Source organism: Benincasa hispida, chromosome 1, assembly GCF_027475165.1.
Source record: "Benincasa hispida cultivar pf3 chromosome 1, pf3_genome.v1.1, whole genome shotgun sequence".
NCBI classification, from domain to species: Eukaryota; Viridiplantae; Streptophyta; class Magnoliopsida; order Cucurbitales; family Cucurbitaceae; genus Benincasa; species Benincasa hispida.
Genome location: NC_143478.1, coordinates 67707931 through 67728933, shown reverse-complemented (window position 1 = coordinate 67728933; position 21003 = coordinate 67707931). Strand labels below are relative to the sequence as shown.

The following is a 21003-nucleotide window of genomic DNA, read 5'->3' as shown; positions in this document are numbered from 1 at the left end:
ACATTATTTTGGAGAAAATTAGATATAAATATGATTTATATAAAGTAGAGGAGAAAATACTATAGTAGATATGTGATATCAAACTATAGGGTAAAGATATAATATGATTATATTTATTATTAGTTAATTGGTTAATTATATGATAATTAAACTAATTTTTCACATTCGGACGTGCGTTAGTGGGGTAGCGCCGGTTATTGTAACCAATGAATTTAAATGAAAATGGTTTTCATTTTGAATCACTCGTCCAAAAGAAATAGAGAGAGCGCTCTGGTAAAATCTAGTCGATCGCTTAAGTATTTCGAGAGCCTATACGATAGTTGCTCTTCGTCTAGACGATCGTCCACCTCGTGCCTAAACGATCGCACACTAGTTCCTACACGATCAGAAAGCTTTCCATAACGATCGTATAGTGTGTCGAGTTTCTTAAACGATCGTATACAATTTCATAAACGATCGTTTAGTAAAACCTACATGATCGTGTAGTTTCTCCTAAATGATAAGCATCGTGTTATACGATAGTGCCTTTTTCTCTCCCACTTGCTTATTGCCTACACGATCTGGTCCTCCTCCTTCTTCTACCAAATTCACCAAAGATCACGCTTTGGGTTCTCACTCCAATAATACCTAGGGCTCTTTTCTAGTGTTGTCGTCCTCGTTGCGTTCGTGAATTCGTTGTTGTTCGTATTGCTGCAGTTGACGCATCTATTCGGCCGTTGGTTGATCGGGTAGAGGTTTCCACTGCATTGTGTTCCGAGGTTTGAAGATTGTCTTCAACTAGTATGGCAACTCTCTCCCTCGTTTATTTCTTGTTCAAAGCATGCCTTTAATTGATTGTTAGTTTGCATAACTATGCGTTTGAATGTATAATATGTATTTCGGTCACGGTGAGATTGGAGCGATCTGAACGCTCTCATGGAACTCTTCGGTAAGATTCTTCAATTGGTATCAAAGCCAAGTTCTGATACTCTAATTTCATATGTTGCAACGAAATGACATTTACATTCATGGTGGGTGCATTTCTACACTGTTTAATGGTTAAATTTGTCATGGATGTGCGGGATTAATGGATATTTTCATGGATGGTAGCCTCGGTTTGATTTAAATCCTTTTACATTTGCGATTGTTTTAAAGGCCCCTACGTTTTTGGTCATTAATAATCGTTATCGAGTCTGTATTTAAAGTTGGTTTGAAGTTTTGAGTCGTTCGAAGAAGCAGATCCAAGCATTGCGGTTCTTTGAGGAAGGAGGCAATCTAGGGTTGATCGCATCGTGCAGAAGATGGGGTACGCGATCGCTGTTGATCGCATCGTGAAGACGATGGAGTACGCGATTGCTGTTGAACGCATCGGTTAAACGATGGGGTATGCGATCAAGAGTTGATCGTATCGTTTTGACGATCGGGTACGCGATCGCAGAGTATCAGGTCGTGTAGACGATGAGATACTCGCATATCATTTAACGCGTGCGCATACTGGACGATCGTTTAGGTCAGTAAGCTTCATCGCTTAGTAACTCTAAACAATCGCTTAGTAATGCAAGGTAAATCGTTTACCTGTCTTCGCACTAAGCGATCGCATAGACGATCAGGCTTCGCTGCCTTGTCGTCATCGTCTACGCGATCGTTTAATTATGCTTCTATCGTCTAGTTCACGTTGAACGATCGTCTACCTGCTGCGTTTACTACACGATGGAGTCTTCTGGCAGTTTAAGACCCGGTTCGCCTATGGATCGGTTTGCTCAATGAAAAATGTAATAGAGAGGGTTTTTTCATTCCGGTTTTTGTAAAGGCTCATCCCAATCCATTAATCCTTTATTTATTACATGCGATGTATGTTTTTTATATGTCATATGGTATGCGCATATAGTAAATCCCACCTTAGGTTATGCAATGGTCATGCATCGTCTCTTTATTGTAATTGTTATAATTTAGAGAAACATGATTTGATTATATAAGAGCATGCTCATGCATCATATAATATAACAGTTATATTTATGCATGCATAAAATGCATTGACATGCATCATCTTTATATTATAATTGTTATAGTATAAGGGTGAATGATAGCATGTTTGCTTGGTTGTTACGCGTTATATAAAAGTTATATATAGTAATGACCGGAAATTGCATGAAGCATGACACATAGATTACTTTATAAATGTTATAAACACCTCGTTGTGCACAATGGTTTTAGTTGTTTCTTTTTAAAAGTTAAAAATAAATTAGAACCAAAAAGAAATAAGAAAGATATGCATGCTTACTTAGGTTTAATTCATGGTTTTAAAGTGTTTAAAACTTGGATCACATAGACTTAAGATCACGGTTCTAATACAATTAGCAACCCTAAGACTTTAATCTTTTAATTAGTTTAATAGGATTAAATTGGCTAATAAAAAGTTACAGTGTAGCAAATCTATCTATAAGGGACCTTTTGTCTAAGGCGGGTTCTATTTAGGCTGGGGTATTTAAGTTGACGGAAACGTAACACCCCTACCTGGGAACTTACATGAAAAGGTGAATTAGATAGATTTGAAGCATGCATGTAAGTTAAGGACAATCCATTAAAATGTTTAAATGTGACTACTTGAACTTGTTCATATTTTATAGACAAACGTTGTTTATGAGCAGAGTTTAAAAAGACGACTTAGACTAAAATCAGTAAATGGATTGTCTAGGTTAATGAACCTAGGTGAACATTGAGTGGGAGGTACTTGGGGCATAAGATGCTTTACTTAAACCTTTTACGTTTCCCCTAAATAGTCCACACCGTGAGATCTACCCTCGGCCTCGTGGCATCTTTGGCGTATCCCACTAACGAATGGTGTTTGGGTAGGTCAATATCAAGGTGGATGGAGAGAATTTTCATAGTAAGTGGGAGCGGGACGTGCGACAGCATATCTCTCGTCTCCCTCGTTAGGTTGAATAAAGTTACTGTGTACTGCCTCGAGGCATCCTGGGAGTGTCCCCTTAAAGGATGGCAGTTTTGTACGTTTCTTTATTTGATCTCCTGTAAGAGGATAAGGTAACTTAGTCTTTTGTCCTAATCTGCTTCTTCCCTATGGTGGGCTCATTAGGGCGGGACTCTAGCACCGAAAGCAAGGGATTACACTTATGCGGAATAGTTAAAGGTTAACGATTCTAGAACGAAAAATGGTGGTTGTTCGGTTCAGTTCCAAGAGTTGGTTCTACCAAATGGTTGAGAATGTCTCATCCCACCGAAGAGGCAACTGATCACCCCACCGGTGACGTTTGTCCTGCCTCACTGGGGCATCATTACAAAATAGAAGTCTAAAACTTAGGGTTCTTAAAATTGTTTTGCAAAATTGATTGGTTTAAAAGTGGTTTAGCAAAATCTAATAAAGTTTTGTTCGTATTTTCAGCAACTTTTTCAAAATGGCAACAGCTACGTTGGCATTACTAAGTGTCGAAAAACTTACTGGTGATAATTGCGCAACATGGAAACACATGATCACAACGATTTTGATCATTGAAGATCTCATGTTCGCTCTCACGGAGGTCTGTCCTCTTATTCCAATTCCAAATGCCACTCGAAATGTTTGGGAGGCATATGAGCGATGGACAAGGACGAATAAGAAGGCTTGAGCCTACATCTTGGCAAGTCTTTCTGAAGTTTCTAACGGATGAATATTTTATGTTGAAAAATTCTCGTGGATTAGTCGGTACATTTCCAGCACCACGTCATTCTGAAAGATGGTACCACTCTCCCCTATATGGTGCCAAGAATCCCTCAGCATTGGGATATCTAGCATCATATAGGTAATAATAACATAAGCATGGTATACAGAAAATTTGTTGGCAAACTATTTGGTCTAGAATCTAGACAATGGAATCACAAAAGTTTATACCCTTAGGAACCTTCAACTCGTGTGGTCGAGAAATTTCATCCCTAAGCATTCTAGAATCGGTTGCAGACCCTTCCCACCCTGGCAGCACAAATATGAACTCGCCAATTGGTGAACAGACGGCAAGCACATTCATGGCTATCTCACCTTTCTGGGGACGATAGCAGGGACGATCGGCTGTACTTACATTGACTTTTATGTATGTGTCATTCAATGCACCCAGAAAGTTCTGTATGGGATCATACATCGACAATGGGATAAACATTTCCTAGTTTCCTAAAAATCTAGAACCTAATATTTAATTGGGAGTGGAATTAAAATTGTGTAATACCTCAAACCATTTCCACCTACTGTCAATGCAGTCGCTTGTGTTAGGCTCTGATTTTTTCAGCAGTAACTCATGAAGTTGTAATACTGCGGTCAGAACGGACCTAAAATCCCTCGAAACAGTTTCACCAGACCGTGTAAACTGTCGTCCAACTACTTGGTTCTTAACGTCGTGTGCTAAAATGTGGAGGAAAATTGCCACCATCTCTTAGACGTCAACGCATTGAGTAGGTGCCAGACGACCGATTGTCCTAACCATGTTACAGAGGATGATGAAAGTCTGTCTATCCACTCGCGTGCTCTCGTGACAGCAGATTCATTCTCATAAATAAGTCGAAAGAAGTTTAGCTGTCTAATTCGACGTCTAATGTAGGAGAGTTAGTTCTCTATTCTACAATGGGCATTTAGTAATAGGGCCAATGTTAGGAATAGTTGTCATTGGGACGTGGTGATGATTGAAAAGATAGTAAAGATTTCTTCATTTTCCATATTTTGGGATAGAAACCTAAAACCCAAGAATACAAAAGGAAAAATAGTTTTATCAGGGATTGAGCCTTAATTGAAATATTAGAATTAGTACTTAAGATTATTTTGATTATTATCTTTTTCTTCAAAACGTCTTTTTAAATAATTCTTTATTATTGTTGTTTAAAAAAAACTCAGACAAAATTTAAGATTAATCGTAAATAGTCAATGAAATATCAACTTTTAAATACTAAATTGAATAATACATACTGACTTTTTTTCTAAAACATTTTTCCACTTTTAATACTAAATTAAATAATGTGTATTAATTGTACTATATTAAGAAATTTTTCCATTTTTTCACTTTTAATGCTAATATTTTCATTCATGAAACTGTACCTTAAATTGAATAAGGTGTATTAATTGTACTATATTAAGTAGTTTTTTAACCATATTGTTGTTCAAAATACTCTCTATTCTTTCATAATTATATGCTTCATTTATAACTATTTAAATGCAAAAGATGGTAACCATAATGATTAATACAAAAGTATTATGAGTTGTAGCATTTGTAAATATTCATATGTCATCATTATCAAACACACAAAAAAATATAATTTATGAGTTAACTGTCAAATGTTCATGTTCAATGGGCAGTGTACGAAAAAACCACAAAGTACAAAGAATAGGAAAAAATCACAAACTAATGGCAGTGTACTTCAACTACAAGTCAAACCCAAATATACAACATTTAAAATTAGGAAAAACATACGTAATACACGAACCTCAAACTAATGGCAGTTTTATTAGTTTGGGTTGAAAAACAACAAAGTTAGAAACTCACGATATGTAAGACTAATAATTTAGGAATATATTTTGGATAAACGTATACATACCTATTTTACTTGGGAATTTTAGTTTGAGGATCAACGAACCACCAGATCGACTCTAGCACTAAAATGGTGTTGCCGTTAGTGCCCACTAAATAAACCATGAACACATAGATAAGCAGAAGTTAATAGGAAGAAAATGTATATAATCCAAAAATAATGACAGTAAGGAATAACTCACCAAACTAACAAGGAAGGTAGTAGATTTACATCAAGTGTACACAATGTGGGATACAAGTGATTTGTAGGAGAATAGATGTGATGGACCACATTTAAAATCAAGTAGAATATGTATAAATATAGCCGGCCTCAGACATTCATGACATGTAATTCATGAGTACGAAAAAATAAACATTAGATAGTTGACACCATGATATAGGAAATACAATATAAATTCATATATAAGTTCATCAAACACGCATACAAGCATAAAACAACTCATACAAATACTTTTAAAATACCATGGAAAATCAAACTACTACCACATTTATATATGAAACCCCAATAAATGATAACGAGAACAAGAAAGTAAAAAAGAAGTAAGTTGATAGCAATAACTCACCTGCTTGAGAAAAAACATAAAACAACGGAGGATTCTCAAGTCAATTTAAGCTGGACAGAAGTCGTTTTATAGAGAGAGATAAGTGAAATGGGGTGGTTGCTCACCCATCGAAATAATTGAGAGTAATAATGGAGAGTAATAGAAGTATTTCAACATTATATCAATAGTTAAAGTAATGAGAACAATGGTGAAAAGGAACCAACCTCCCATTAATTTATTTTTGGAAATTTCGCTCTCTCTCTCTCTTTCTTTATCTCTCTCACTCTGTCTCTCTCTTTGTTCATTAATTTATTTTTGGAAATTTCGCTCTCTCTCTCTCTTTCTTTCTCTCTCTCACTTTCTCTCTCTTTGTTTCTCTCTGTCGCTCTCTCTCGGCCCAATTCTTTCTTTCTCGCTCTTTTTCGGCCCAATTCTCTCTTTCTCGCTCTCTCTGTCTCTTTTTTTTTATCTCTTTCTCGCTCTCTCTCGGCCCAATTATTTCTTTCTCGTTCTCTTGCTCTCTCACTCTCGCTCTTGCTCTCTTGGTCCAATTCTCTCTTTCTCGCTCTCTCTGTCTCTTTGTTTATCTCTCTCTCGCTCTCTCTCTCTCTTTCTTTCTCTCTCTCTCGCTCTCTTTCAGCCCAATTCTTTCTTTCTCGCTCTCTTGCTCTCTCGCTCTCTCTCGATCTCAATCTCTCTCTTGCTTTCATTAGTTTTATCAACAAATTTCATAAGAAACCATAAGATATGTATGAAACTGATTCAAACAAATTTCATCTGAACAGAGGACCATTGAATCAGCAAGAGATTGAAACGGAATGAATGAGAAGGAATAAAGAAAAACAGACCGAATATGAAAATAGTGAAGAAATTTTATAAGAAATCATAATAGGTACTCATCATTGAAATTTTTGAACAAGAATTCATGGATAAGTACACATCATCAACCGACTAGGGTTTAGAAAACAAACCTGGATGGTATTCTCCCCCACCAAGCTCCAATGACTAAAACCAGTCCCCTACCAAGACTTCAATGTTGAACATTCAAGAAGCAACATGCATCGAGCCCCACAAACCAAACATAGAACAAGTCATGGGTAAACAGAGAACCGTCGAATCGGAAAGAGATTGGGTTCATGTTTTCATTGAAGTGGTGAGGGTGACGAAAGGAAACCCTTCTACATGGAAGAACCAACGACGAGGAATTGAAGTGATTTCAGAGGGTGAGAAAAAGAAAGAACGAAAGAATCAACATATCTGAGAATAAGAGAATGACCTCCTCCCACTAAACTCGAAATCGAACACCCACTGATCATGCATCGGATTAGAGAAAGGAAACCCTTCTCCATGGAAGAACCAACGCTGAAAAATGTTTGAGGAGAGAGAAATGAAAGAACCAAAATGCCAGGCTGAGGGTGGGAAGACGAATGATGTGGAAAGATGAGTTGCTATATCGGTGGGCAAAACCTAGCACTGTGAGGATGTGGGGGATCAGATATGGGTAGTTAGGATATTGGTGGCCCAAACAGTGACATCTAAGTCACCCACATGATATGTCTTCTCAACTTAGGCCCCAAATGGCCCCTTAAAGAGAAAGAAAGAAAGGAAAAAAAATCAAAGGCACACATCTTCTCTCTCTTATGGTGTATTCCAACTGATTCCCCCTCCTCCTTGCACAGTCCTCTTTCCCCGACCAGAAAAAGAAAGGGAAAAAAAAAAACTCGCCGTCGATGAAGGTTATAGCGGGGGTCTCCGACGACACGTAACCCAAGGACCCACATTTCGGTCAACCTCAAATCTAAACACCCGTGACTCTACGACTTCAGATCTGCGAGTTCGAACACTTTCGAACACAAAACAACAGCGACTCCAACACATTTTTGTAAGTATTATGTAATAGGGTTTGTAGACCCTTTTAAATTTGACCAAAGAGTTTTAAATTACCTCTAATCTTAGGAGCCCTTTTGTGTGGCATGTTTTTAGATGTGTGTTAAGTATTGGAAGTTCTAGATAATGCGGAAATAGGTCGAATTACTCTGTCCAAGGATTCACCTTTTTAAGGTTTTTGTTCAAGGCTTGGAAAAATGGAAGTTGGTGATAGTTGTATAAATTTCTAACTATCGTGGTTAAATATTTCTTATGGGTTGATAGATTTCAAGAAGATATACAGGCTTTTAGGAATATTCATTTTGGAGCTTGCTCAAGCAAAAGAAAGAAAGTAAATAAGAAAAACCCCAACGCTTAATATGAAAGGAAGGAGCGAAGGAGGAAGTTTAGAATAGAGGTATTTGATTTTTGGAGAAGTTAAGAAGGTTGTGTTAGCTAGTGTCATTTTCTATTTCGGGAGATTAAAGTGTCATTAATACTTGGGCAAAATAATTATTTCAGGCCAACTGGAGATAGGAATTAGCAACTACCCAAATTTCTATATCAAAAGCGTTGTGAGTGGTTATTTTACAAATATTTCTACTATATAACTTAAAGTTTTATGAAATTTATAAAGTTTGAAATCAAATTTGATTTGTCTACCATTATGGTTTAGTTTTGAGAACTATGGAGATTCAAGGCACTTGCGATTAATTATTTAATTCCTTTTATACTGATGAAATAGTAAATTGGAGTTGTTTGATTTATTATAAGATTTCAAACGGTTTATGTTTATGGATGATTTTATCTATTATTATTTTATCCATCATTATTAGAGTTATAAAAGATGAATTTTGGAAACTTCTTGATTTGGCTTATCTACAAAGGCTCAAGATATTTCAAACAAAAAGTATGTTTGGCCTTTAGAAATGTTTCATATTTGAATTTCAAGTTTTGGACTTATGTCTAGAGATGTACACGAGGCGGAACCGTATTGGGGATGCCATTCTTGCCATTCTCCATCCCCATCCCTGCTCCCTATTTCATACTCCATTCCCGTGAAATTTCCTACGGGTATCGGGGCGGGGATTCCTTGCGGGAAATTCGCAGGGATGAGGTTCCTCGGGGAATTTTTCCCCGTTACTTTTTTTATAAAATGTCAATTAATTTAAATCACTCGTGAGCAAATTTTTTTTAACTTTATCACTAAATTGTTTATTATGGTTAGTTTTATATGACAATTTGAATTTAAAGATAAATTGCTCAAATTTTGGCCTAAAAAAGCTAATTAATTTTTTAGTAGAAATAAATAAATATAAATCAAATTATTCACATATATAATTTAAATTTAAACCTTCAATTTAAACATATTCATTGTCTTTCTCAATAAATAATCAAATTTGAAATTTAAATGTAATATTTATATAATAATAATAATAACATAACATAACATTAGATAACTATACTAAAATATGTAAAAACTAATTGGGGCGGGTATCGGGCCGGGGGCGGAGACGGGGAATGCATTCCCCATCCCCATCTCGTTTAACTCACGGAAAAAAAAAATTTCCCTCCCTCTCCCATTCCCTACCTAATCGGAGAATCATTGTCCCATTCAGAGCAGGGTCTCGCAGAGCCGTCCCCGTGAAAAAGTTGGATATCTCTACTCATGTCAATTGAAATATGATTTGTGGGAATTTTGGTTAGACAAGTGCTATGAAATTATGGCCTTGAATTATGGAAAATTATCGAGTTGAAATGTTTATGGTTTTGATGTCGATTGGGAACGTAGGTTTATTATATTGATATTGTTTTCAAACACTAGATTGGAGTTGAGGTCTACCACCGATTTTGCATAGGTTGCATATAAGTAAATTTTTACATGCATAAATATAAAGTTGTTTTTATTGAGAGTGGCTAGCCTTAATTTTGAATGATTTGTTAATAAAAGCTTGCATGTTTCTCTCATTGAAATTTCATAATTTGTATTGAATGTCATGATCTGAAATCTATTTAAGAGTGTGCGGTGAAGCATATTTGGTGGTTGACTGAAACAAATATATTGGGAGTGTTATACAGATTCATTGTAGGTATGGTTTATCCGATTTTTAGGAGAAATTCTGCTGAAATTTTTATAAAATTTGATCTAGTAAATTTTACTTTTAACGGTGTTTACAATGAAAGGTTTTGCTAGCCACTTAATTTTTGAAAAATATTTTTAGAGTTTGACAATAGATTTCATAGTTTAATTGCAATCTATTGTCATCATGCCACAACCTAGGTTGGTAGGGTAATTTGGAGTGGGGTGTGACAAAATTTCTATTTCAAATTTAACTATATTGTTATTATTTCAAATTCCTTTTTGTTACATTTTTACTATTATCTACTCTTATAATCTCGACTAAAATTATAATTGGCCTACTATAGTAATCAATCATTAAAATAATCAAATCAGCGTCCCAACCCCTCTAAGGTAGGGAAACAATATGTTAAAAGATAATAATAATATAATTTAAAAATTACAACATTAAAAGGAAAAAAAAAAAAAAAAAAAAAAAAAAAAAAACTCCACTCTCTTTTGTTACTTCTCTTCTGAATTCTAAAATCTAAACCTCAAATTTTTTAACCGGCGGCCCTCAAAGCACCGGTACACCGGCCAAGAGTTGTTATCGCCCCAAGCAATTGATCCGTGTTTTTTCCTCGCCCCCATTTTCTTTCAGTATCATACTGCTGCTTCCTATCTTTCTTTTGATTTCAATTTCTATGCCTCATGATTCATCCTTGTTAAAGTCTCTGAGTGATTGGTAGTAATTTGTTGCAAATCGAAAAACTGAACCTAGAAATCCGAATTGGAAACCGGTTGGTTTAAACAAACCCCTTTATACTTTATGTAAAGTAAAACACAACTCTTGTAATTTGAAGAAGCCATACCCAGAATGTGAAATGTTACAGTTAAGACAGTATTTTGTTGGTAAGGGTAATTCTGTCAGAATCTCCTTCTGTAGAATCAAGTATTGTTTCTTGCTTTTGGAACAATCTAGCGGTGGGAATTAGAATCACAATGATTATGATTTTGAGAGTCATCTTTAGAATCTTGATTTAATGAAGTGATAATTGATGAGTGTAAAGCTTTTTACCCATCATTTGACCATAGTCTTTATGTTTGATGATACACTGTTCTGCGTTTTTATGATTTTTATCAATGGTTTCATTTTGAATTGAGGTGTATGCTCATACTAATTTCAGGCTTAGCTTGTCTTTTTAAGAGAAAAAGAGCCTCAAAGCTCATTTAGCGTTTAAAGTTGTTTATACCCTAATTTTAAGGATCTCATGATTATGATTTCTGTTGATGTTACAAGGACATGGACTCATGATTAACATTTGGAACATTGACTCAAGTATTTTGGAATGGGTTGACTCTCATTTTTTTTATTCCAATGGCTGAATTTTGGGTTCTGCATAAGCCACGGTTGTTCTAAGCTTAGTTTATGAAATTGCCAATTTTGATCTGGTCCAGGAAATTAGCAGATGGCACTTAGACGATTCTTAGGCTTTTCAGATGATGAGCTCATGAGATCAGATGCTAAGCCTTGTTCACGGTTGATGAAACAAACTGCTGGGTTATGTACTGTTGGAGGAGGACTTGCGTTCTGGATTCTTTGTAGATTGCACTATGGTCTGTCTAGTATTCTTCTCAGCTCATTGGAGTTTATATGCATAATCAAGTTTAATGTCTTTCTTTTTTTCCTGATCAACTTTCAGTGAACACAAATGGCAGTGTAATCAATAATTGTTTCCTAATAGATTCTAATATATTTACTTACTCCATTTGAATAGAAGCCACAAGGTTCGGGATCTGTCTTTAAATATGTATGTAGGGGTGTACATGGGTTAGGTTGAAGAGGTTTTTTGGACCAGCATGAAGATCCGGGTTGGTTTGAGTTGAGAAAAAAAAAAGGTGAAATAAAGATAAGAGATTGTGAAGTTTAAAATGAAAAGGTAGTTGAAAGACTTGGATGAGAGTCTGAAAAAAATCAGGGGGGATGAGAGATATGGACGTTAGATGAAGATGAAGAGGCTGAGATGGAGAGACAAAGAGTGAGTCAGGGAGATAGAAGAGAGAGAGAAATCAAGACTAAGGTATGATTCAAGATGGAGAGAGATGGGGAAAATGCGAGAAGAGAATTGAGAAGCTGAGAGGGGCCTGAGATGGAGAGAAATAACATGAACAAACCCTAAAAATACCCAACCTGATAACCAAACCGAATTTTTGGTTCTCCAAAAGTCCAACCCAATGTAAACTAGAAAAAAAAATTCTAACCCAACTCAACCCAAACCGAGAAATAACGTAAACGAACCCAAATCATAAGAGTTGGGTTGGGTAGCTCTGATTGTTTGGATTTTCGGATCATTTGAACACCCTTATATATATGGAGTTTAGTTAGGTAACAGGACTAAGTCTACCAAGTATGAGCATCTCTGGAGGTACTTTTAAAACAAAAGCTTCTAACAAGTTTTTAATGACGAGCACCATGGGAAAAAAGTGCTTAATTATGGAACACATATGTGCTTGGTTCTGCATTCTTTAGAGCACTTTTAGATTCTTTCCCATCAAGCACTTGGGCAAATGGGCCAAATGCACTTCATTAGTGTTTTCTCACTAAGTATTTAAGTGTTATGGATTTGTTACTTTCGAAAATGATGTCGAGTAATCAGTACTTTGATCTGTGTGCAAGGACTCCCATTTAGCGTATGCATAATAGTTCTCTGCTGCATCTGGTGCATTTGTTACCTTTCATCTATGGCTTTTTGGCTGTAGTACAAGCAAATTGATACACTCTATCGTGTTCTTTTAAAATAGAAAGCAATTGTAACTCACCCTTTTCTTTTAAAGTGGATTGCTAGTGGTCCTATGAGATTTTAATATTATACTGAAATAAGCACGAACGCTTTAGTTTATCTTATATATTCGTATCTAACATTCATCAGACACTTAGACACTCCGACCTTTGTTATACACATACCAAACACTTGTTAGCACAATAGATATATATGTATTAGACACTAATCATACAAAGTCAATATAGGTCAAACAATTGTTAGGCGTATATTGAACACTTGTTAAGTATGATAAATAGACACAATAATACAGGGTTAACAAAGTTTTAGACCAAAATATATCGAACTACTATTTCTAAGTATATATAAGCTTGTTGACTTTGAAATTTGAATTTTTTTTTTTTTTTTTTTTTTTTTTTTGTATAAAATTGATATATATTTTAAAAAGTGTATCTTTGAACAAATATGTCTTTATTCCTCCTAGATTTTTAAAAAATTGCCACTGTGTTTGTATTGTATCATATCCATATCCATGCTTCTTTAATTGGACTTAAGCCGGTGAGATTCTGGATCGTGTTGTAATAGGTCCAAGAATTACAATATCCAGGAGTCTTCGTTGGGCAGCTTGTGGAGCGGTATCAATGAGTGCAACCTCGGCTTTGCTTGTCCGATTGTTTAGTCTAGAATGTGAGCTCCAGAATAGAGTTGCTTATGACAAAAGGAAAGTTGTAAGGTAATTAACATTTATAGAGTTAATAATCATACTGGATCATTAAATGCTGTTATTTAGATGTTTCCTTATTAGGAACTAACTGATGTAATTAGTTTTGGTTAGTTTATGTTGTTATTGTTATGTCTTGTTGGCTCTTATCAAGCCAAGGCCCATGTCCAGATTGTATATGTGTGGCTTCAGGCGATAAAAAGTTCGGTTACGAGAAGGAAAAAAAGCTTTGGCTCGTGTAAAAAAAACAGATCAATTTTTCTAATTTATTGAATTGGTGAAATGAATTATGTCATTCTATCGCTTTGTTTACAGTCTTATTGATAAATAAGTTTAGGTTAACTTACTAGTTTTATCCCATAATTTGGACGTTTGTATATTTTTGTTTGAGCTTATATTTAGATCTTTGTTTTTGTTAAACGTTGTAAATGATTCCCAATTCTTATTTTCTCTACTTGAAAACTGGCATCTCTCTTTATATATACATATTTTACTTGATCTTAAATAGTAACAACGATTTGTGTGGTTTGAAGCTTAAATGATACTTATCAAATTACAAAGATGAAATCGAACCAAGTCTAAATTATAGGGATTAAAGTAAATTAAGCCAAAATTAAAAGACCTCATTAGTAAGTTATTTATAAATTAGTGAGGTGTCAATGAAATATCAGTGATGTGAGTGGAGGAGAGGAAGATGATATGGAAACCATATAATATATATTGCTTTTTGGGGGCAGTTCTGGAATTATAGTTAAAGCAACTTCAATTCCATTTGTTGAGGACTTTTTTTTTTTCTTTTTGTAATTTTCTATAGAAGACATTTTTTCTTTTCCAACCCATACATACTAAGGTACATATCAGATATTCCTTTTATTTATGCAAATATGAAACATGGTCCCACCCTCCCAACTATTATAAGTGAAGTTGTCCATTTGCTTTCTTTAACCAATCATCAATAAATAGGCAAATTATACAAAATGTGATTGACAATTTCATTGGATGTAAGAGATTATGTCAAATTTGTATTAAATGATTATTAGAGCATGTAGATTTTTTAATGTACATCCAACTTTTATTGAGGAATAGTTATTGAAGTGGTCTAATTCAATAGTTTTTCCAATATATGTATTTTGGAATCCTTTAATGAAAAAATTAAGAAAGAACTTGATCTAAAATGTTTCTATTTGACATTTAACTATGATCGGTACAATGAAATCTTTCTAATATGAACTTTCATCGGGAATTTAAAAGGGAACATTGTGAAAAATGGCACGTTGAAGTTTTCATCTTACAAAACTAGTACCTTTTCGAAAACTCGTTTAAATAGTTTTTATCTGTACATCTCGGACGAGATCGACCACTAAGATTTAGTTAAACAAATTGACACATAATCTATAATTTTTATATTGTTTCAAATATAGTATAACCTATAGTTTTTAATTCTCTCATCAATGCATGGTATTTAATATAAATCATATTTATACTAAATTCAATTAAATAAATATGAATCTCATCCACATAATTAATATTTGAATCATATTCAAATTTAATTCCTCTATAAATAAACTTTATACTATAATGTATCAAATACATTATATTAATTATATCATATATAATTAGTTTAAATTAATTATTATAATTAGTTTAAATTAATTATTATAATTAGTTTAAATTAATTATTATAATTAGTTTAAATTAATTATATCACATATAATTAATTTAAACAACTTAAATTTATCCAAAATTAATTCTCAATAATCCTTCTTAAGTTACAAAGGAGACCTTATGGACATGTAGTTGAAGCTCCAATGGTACTTAATAATTAATTAAACTCCTTTAATTAAATTATTCAACATCTATTAACTGTCGGTCACTCCACTAAAGACTGACAGCTACACTCTTCGCACTACAGATATATTTCTGTGTCCATTGGATATAACTAATCAACAGTGTACTGATCTTTCACAAATTGCTCGTAAGTACAGTTAGGCTAAAATTACTATTTTGGCCCTATAGTTATATCTAACTTCTTAAATACCACTATTCCTCTAATCAACAATAAGTCATAGTCCAACTATGACCAAACCCCTCTCGGGCCAAGTAAGGGTATGGCGCCACATTGTTTAAGCCCTAGAATTAGTCCTTAAATGAGCAATTTATCTAGTTACTTTGACATTGGGAAGAAGTAAATTTCGTCTTGTGTAGTTGTGTTTCAACTCCCTAATTAAACGAACCTCAAAATGGTAGGCCTATTGAGTCGGCAATCTGACCAACCTCACCCATATGAATCAAAGGACCGGCTTCATAGATAGAAGTTCACAACTCACTCAAGATTCAGGTCATGTCACTTATGGTCATCTTGGTAAAATGTAAGTCTTTACTATTAACGGTGTTATATAATGAGACTATTCATTTCATGGTCCGATTTTGTACAAACCCTTTTGTATAGAACACCGCCGCTCACATGTGTCTACATGAATGATCGAGATCAAATCATTTGTAGCATTTTACAACAATTGTAACATCTACAAAGCGGGTCTTATTCATAGTGATCCAGCCTTATCCATCTAATACAAACCATTTAGGTTATCACTTAAACATGATCCATCTGTATGTCTCTACATACATATTTAAGCTATACAAGATAACCTTGAATGTTAGTTTATTGGTTTGTGGGTTAATGCTACTAAATGTCAAATAAAATATCTTATATCTTATTAAATAAATAAATTATTTGTACATTACAATTACAAACTATAAGAACCACGAGATTTAGGGCATCGACCCCAAAAATAATTGCATGCATGAGAGAGGGAAAAAAAAGTTGAAAAGTCACCACGTTTATGTTGGAGTTACCATGCAATTAGCGGAAGTAAACAGAATCATTAAATACTATAATTCAACAATTTTAGCATTTAAGAAAGCATGTTTGTAACAGAAAAAAGGGTTTCAAGAAATTACCTTTGGAGACCTTCTTCAAACCACGAATTCAGCTTCAAATTCCTCAGAACAACAAGGTGTAAACCACCATTTGATTTTTCCTATTATTCTCTTGGACATTAGATTGATTTGTGGGAATCAAAATGAGCTGAATTTTAGGATTAAAAGAGGAGAGTTTTTTTTATTTTTCAGCTAAGGAATGAAGAACAACTTCATCAATTCAGCCTTCAAATTTGATTGCATGAACCTTTTTTTAGCTGAAAAACTAAATGTTTTATACATCACTTCCATTCAAACTTATTGCATTACAAAAGGACACTACCTACTTCATAATTTAGGTGGACTTTGAGTGGATTTTTAGATGTTTTTGCAAGTGGGATTATCCCATTTATTGGGGTTTTCCAAAATTTTGATTTTTCAAATTAAAACCAATTTTTCTTTTAATTTTGAAAACCTTTATCAAGATTAATATTAAATTTCAATATTAATTCTTTAATTAATATGAAATTTTATTAATTTTACAAAAATTAATTCAATAATTATTTTTAAAATAAAATAAATAATTAATTAACCAATTTAATTACTTCTATTAATTTAATATCAAATATTCAATTAATTAAACACCAATTCCACGACCATGAATCTTTATTCATGTAAATAATATTTGAATCAAATTTAAATATCATATAATTCTCTAATTTCGTTTAATTCGATAATCAAACATATATAATTACTAATTCCCTTAATTCGTATTTGAATGCTTGAAATTCACTCATCGCTCTATTCTAAAGTTTAATCCGTTGGTGAACTGGTAGCAGGACCTAATGAACTTGCAGATCATGGGCTCCAATGATCCAAGATTAATTCGTTAAACTCTTTAAACCAAACTATTCAATATTAGTTAACTACTGGGTCACCCCACTAAAGTACAGTAAGTGCACTCCCTTCACTGTAGATACATTTTTTTCTACTTGATATAACTATGATTAGTAAGTTAACCCTTCACAGGTTGTTCATAATAACGACTGGTCAATTGTTGTTTTATCCCCGAGATTATATCTTGTTCCTTAAATTCCATTGATTCTCTAATGAACAATTTGGTTTGTGATTCAATCACTAAACTGAGTCTCTCTCGGGCCAATGAAAGGGTGGGGCCCCTTGTTTAAGACCTAGAGTCAAAACTTAAAAGAACATCCTTTCTATTATCCCTAAAACGAGTAGGAGTCAATTCCATCTTACACCCTATGTCCCCAACTATCTACCCGGTCTTACCCCTTAGGAGGCTTATTGAGTCGACGCTGTTGAGTTAACTCTCACCCATGCAAATCTAAGGATAATCCCGAATAAACAGGATTTCATAGTTAGCTCGGGATTAAGGTCAAGTTACCTAGGTCATCGCTTTGAAATAGTCACTCTGAAATAATAAACAGTGTTATAAAATAAGAGTGACTTATTACTTGGTCCGGTCTTATACAAACTCTTTGCATAGGACGCCTTCACTCGCATGTCTCTACATGAACGAATCAGGATCACTTTGTTTGTAGCATTTTACAACTATTGTAACATCTACAAAGTGGGCCGCATCCGATAGTGTCCCCAGAATAAGGTACTCAGCCTTATCCGTATACTATAGACCATTTTGGCTATCTACTTAAACTTGATCCATACTTATGTCTTCACATAAAGTTCAATTACTCATGTAATAACTATGTATCTTAGTTTATTTCTAAAACAAAGTGAGCAATTCATGTATTCAATAACAACTTTATTGAATCAAACTTCAATAGCATCTATATTGATTAACAAAATAAGTTTATTGTTTACGAACCACGAGTTTTAGGACATAAAACCCAAAAGTTTATATATGAGAGAAGATATCTAGAAATTATAATTAGCATTAAATATTGCATAAAACTTGTATCTCTTTCTTCTATTTCTTTCTTCTATTTCTTTCTTCTATTTCTTTCTTCTTCCTCTTCTTCAAAATCATTCCTCTACAACTATTTTTTTCTATTTTTCTTTCATCGTCGGTAAGGTCTTTTTCTCCATAGACAATTCCACTAACCGAATATGGGACCGGGCAAAATTTGGTATTTTACCCGGTCAGCCCCCCTGGGCTAATTTCCCACCCATGCCCTTTCCTAACCCGACCGAGTACGCGATTGAGGCAAAATCCAGATTAGTGTACCCCCCTTCCGTGTCCATTTCCTATTCTAGACTTTTATCCTTTCTCGGTGCGCGTTCAGTCCACTGTCATTCATACCCGGTCGGGCTTCATCTTCCATAACAACAAAAATTTGCAAATGTCTACCAGTTCACAATCATTCATACCCCGGGTCGGGCTTAACCTGGTCCAAGGTCATTCATACCCTCGTCGAGCTTAACCCGGTCCACTGTCATTCATACCCTCGTCGAGCTTAACCCGGTCCACTGTCATTCATACCCTCGTCGAGCTTAACCCGGTCCACTGTCATTCATACTCGATGGGGTAACAAAATTTGGCAAATTTTTACCTAGTTCACAATCATTCATGCCTCTGGTCGGGCTTAACCTGGTCCACAGTCATTCATACCCTTATCGGGCTTAACTCAGTCCACTGTCATTCATACCCGTGCGAAGTATAGGACTAGGGCATTTTCAAGAATTGTATGCCCTGGTCCTTGGGTCAGATTGCCACCCAGGCATCTTTTTCTCGGCGCATACCCAATCACGTGACGTGATTCCTAGCCGAGCTTTATCAGTTCCAGAATTTAAACCCAAAAATTTATAGCTTTTGTGATGCACACCCAGTCGTTGGAGTATTTGCTTATATTGCACTCAAGAGTTTCACATGAGGCCGTTGAGAAACAGAACACTATTTTTTTGCCAGAGGGATTGACCGGCGTGAGAACAATTTCTCTAGCGTTTTGTCTGAGAATTCTGAAATGGGGTCTTTGAATATGAAATTTGTGGAAGTTGTTCAAATGGCAGAGTAGTCGCCGGAGATTGGATCGATATTAAATTTTGGAGATTTGAAAGCATTTTTCGGGGATAATTTTAGCGATAATCGAGCAAGTCATGTTGAGATTTGTGAGTAAACTTCCTTCTGTTGAGAAGGATTGAGATTTGCATCTGTCCAAATCTTTCTAAAGGAATTAAGGGAAGAGGATGAAAGGAAAATTTTGAATCTTTGAAATGAAAATAAAAGGTATAGTGGTCTTTTCATATATCTGATGAAAATTGAGGGGTTAAAAAATATACTATTTTTTAAAAGGACCTTTTTTTCCCCTAGTAAAACTTCAAAGGGGCCAAAAATGTCCATTTCTCAAGAATATTTGGCCCTTGTTTACAGAATGTTTTAATTCTTGGACTTCTAAATGTTTCATTATATCATTCAACCTACAATTTTAATTTGTTAAAGTTCTTACCATGTACACAATTATATCCTGGTTAGAACAACAAGTTGATTGAACAAAGATAAGATAAGGATGGACAAGCAAAAAAATAGATTTTTTTTTGTTACTTGTACAATCAATGAACCACCTTTAAATCTCATAATTGTCATCAAGAATTATCTAAATCCTTTACTCATTCACACATTTATTCACATCCTCATTTTTCTCAGTTGAAACGATCCTAAAATTATTTTGAGTTTGCTCACGTTATCAATATGCCAATATAATAATATGAACACGAACAGTTGATCAATGAAATTAGTCAAAAAAACATGTATTATGCTTGAAAGATCACAAAATTTAACCTCTCTTTTCTTTCATTTTCTACCTTTTATGTTACTTGTCAAAAGTACAGTGATGATACACATAGTTTTGTCTGCCCAATCCCTTTTACTCAGATCATATTGAATGGTGCCAACAATACTATGGAGATCAACAATAGATCCCTAGCAACTCCTCTGATGTAAATATTGTCCCTCAATCTCACCCTTCATTTTCACATCTTATTGTACTATTAACCTTGACATGAACTTGTACTATTAGTCTTGAGGCATGATATTTGTTCCTTCCGCTCACATTTATTTAAAAAAATTGACAAAACGATATAAACAAACATCTTATAAAAGGAGACCTAATAGAAAGTCTAAAAGGAGATGTAAGTAGAGATGTCTACGGGGCGAGGTGGAGATAGGAAAGCCTTCCCCATCTCCATCCTTGCCCCCTATATTCCATTCTCGTCCCCGTCAATTTTTCCGCGGAGAATGAGATAGGAATTTCATGAGGATCAGGTTCTTGAATTCTCCATATTTTTAAATAATTTTTTATTTTAATTAAATATATCTTTTTAATAATTCCTTGAATATCTCCAATATAATTTTTATTTAAATAAAATATTATGAATTTTGCTAATAAAAGCAATAATACACCTGCAATTTGAAAAAATATAATTAAAATGTTAAATTATCATACTGTGTAAAAATTAAAATTCAATAATTAGAATATCATATTCTAAATATTACAATATTTAAGAAATTAAAATAATAAAGTTTTAAACTTAAATAATTAAAACATTTTTAATCACCCTAACAAAATCTCCAAAATATATATATACACAAAAA

The 21003-nt window shown here is 34.2% G+C and overlaps 2 protein-coding genes across 3 annotated transcripts; one reads left to right on the top strand and one right to left on the bottom strand.

Annotated features, from left to right (window-relative positions):
* Positions 1–3649: 3649 nt before the first annotated feature.
* On the bottom strand, positions 3650–4394 carry LOC150038654 (uncharacterized). Its single transcript, XM_090314031.1, has 3 exons — positions 4194–4394; positions 3866–4091; positions 3650–3762 (listed from the first exon to the last, which is right to left on the bottom strand). The coding sequence occupies exons 1-3, from the start codon at positions 4392–4394 to the stop codon at positions 3650–3652; spliced, it is 540 nt and encodes a 179-aa protein (XP_090170157.1).
* A 6121-nt stretch (positions 4395–10515) lies between these two features.
* On the top strand, positions 10516–13813 carry LOC150038653 (uncharacterized). 2 transcript variants are annotated; one of them, XM_090306995.1, is made up of 3 exons: positions 10516–10810; positions 11469–11627; positions 13376–13813. In XM_090306995.1, exons 2-3 carry the CDS (start codon positions 11480–11482, stop codon positions 13525–13527), a joined length of 300 nt encoding a protein of 99 aa, XP_090163121.1. In that variant the 5' UTR covers positions 10516–10810; positions 11469–11479; the 3' UTR covers positions 13528–13813. The 2 variants fall into 2 exon arrangements, with proteins under 2 accessions (XP_090163121.1, XP_090163119.1); XM_090306993.1 differs by having other exon boundaries at positions 10516–10922.
* Positions 13814–21003: the final 7190 nt, after the last annotated feature.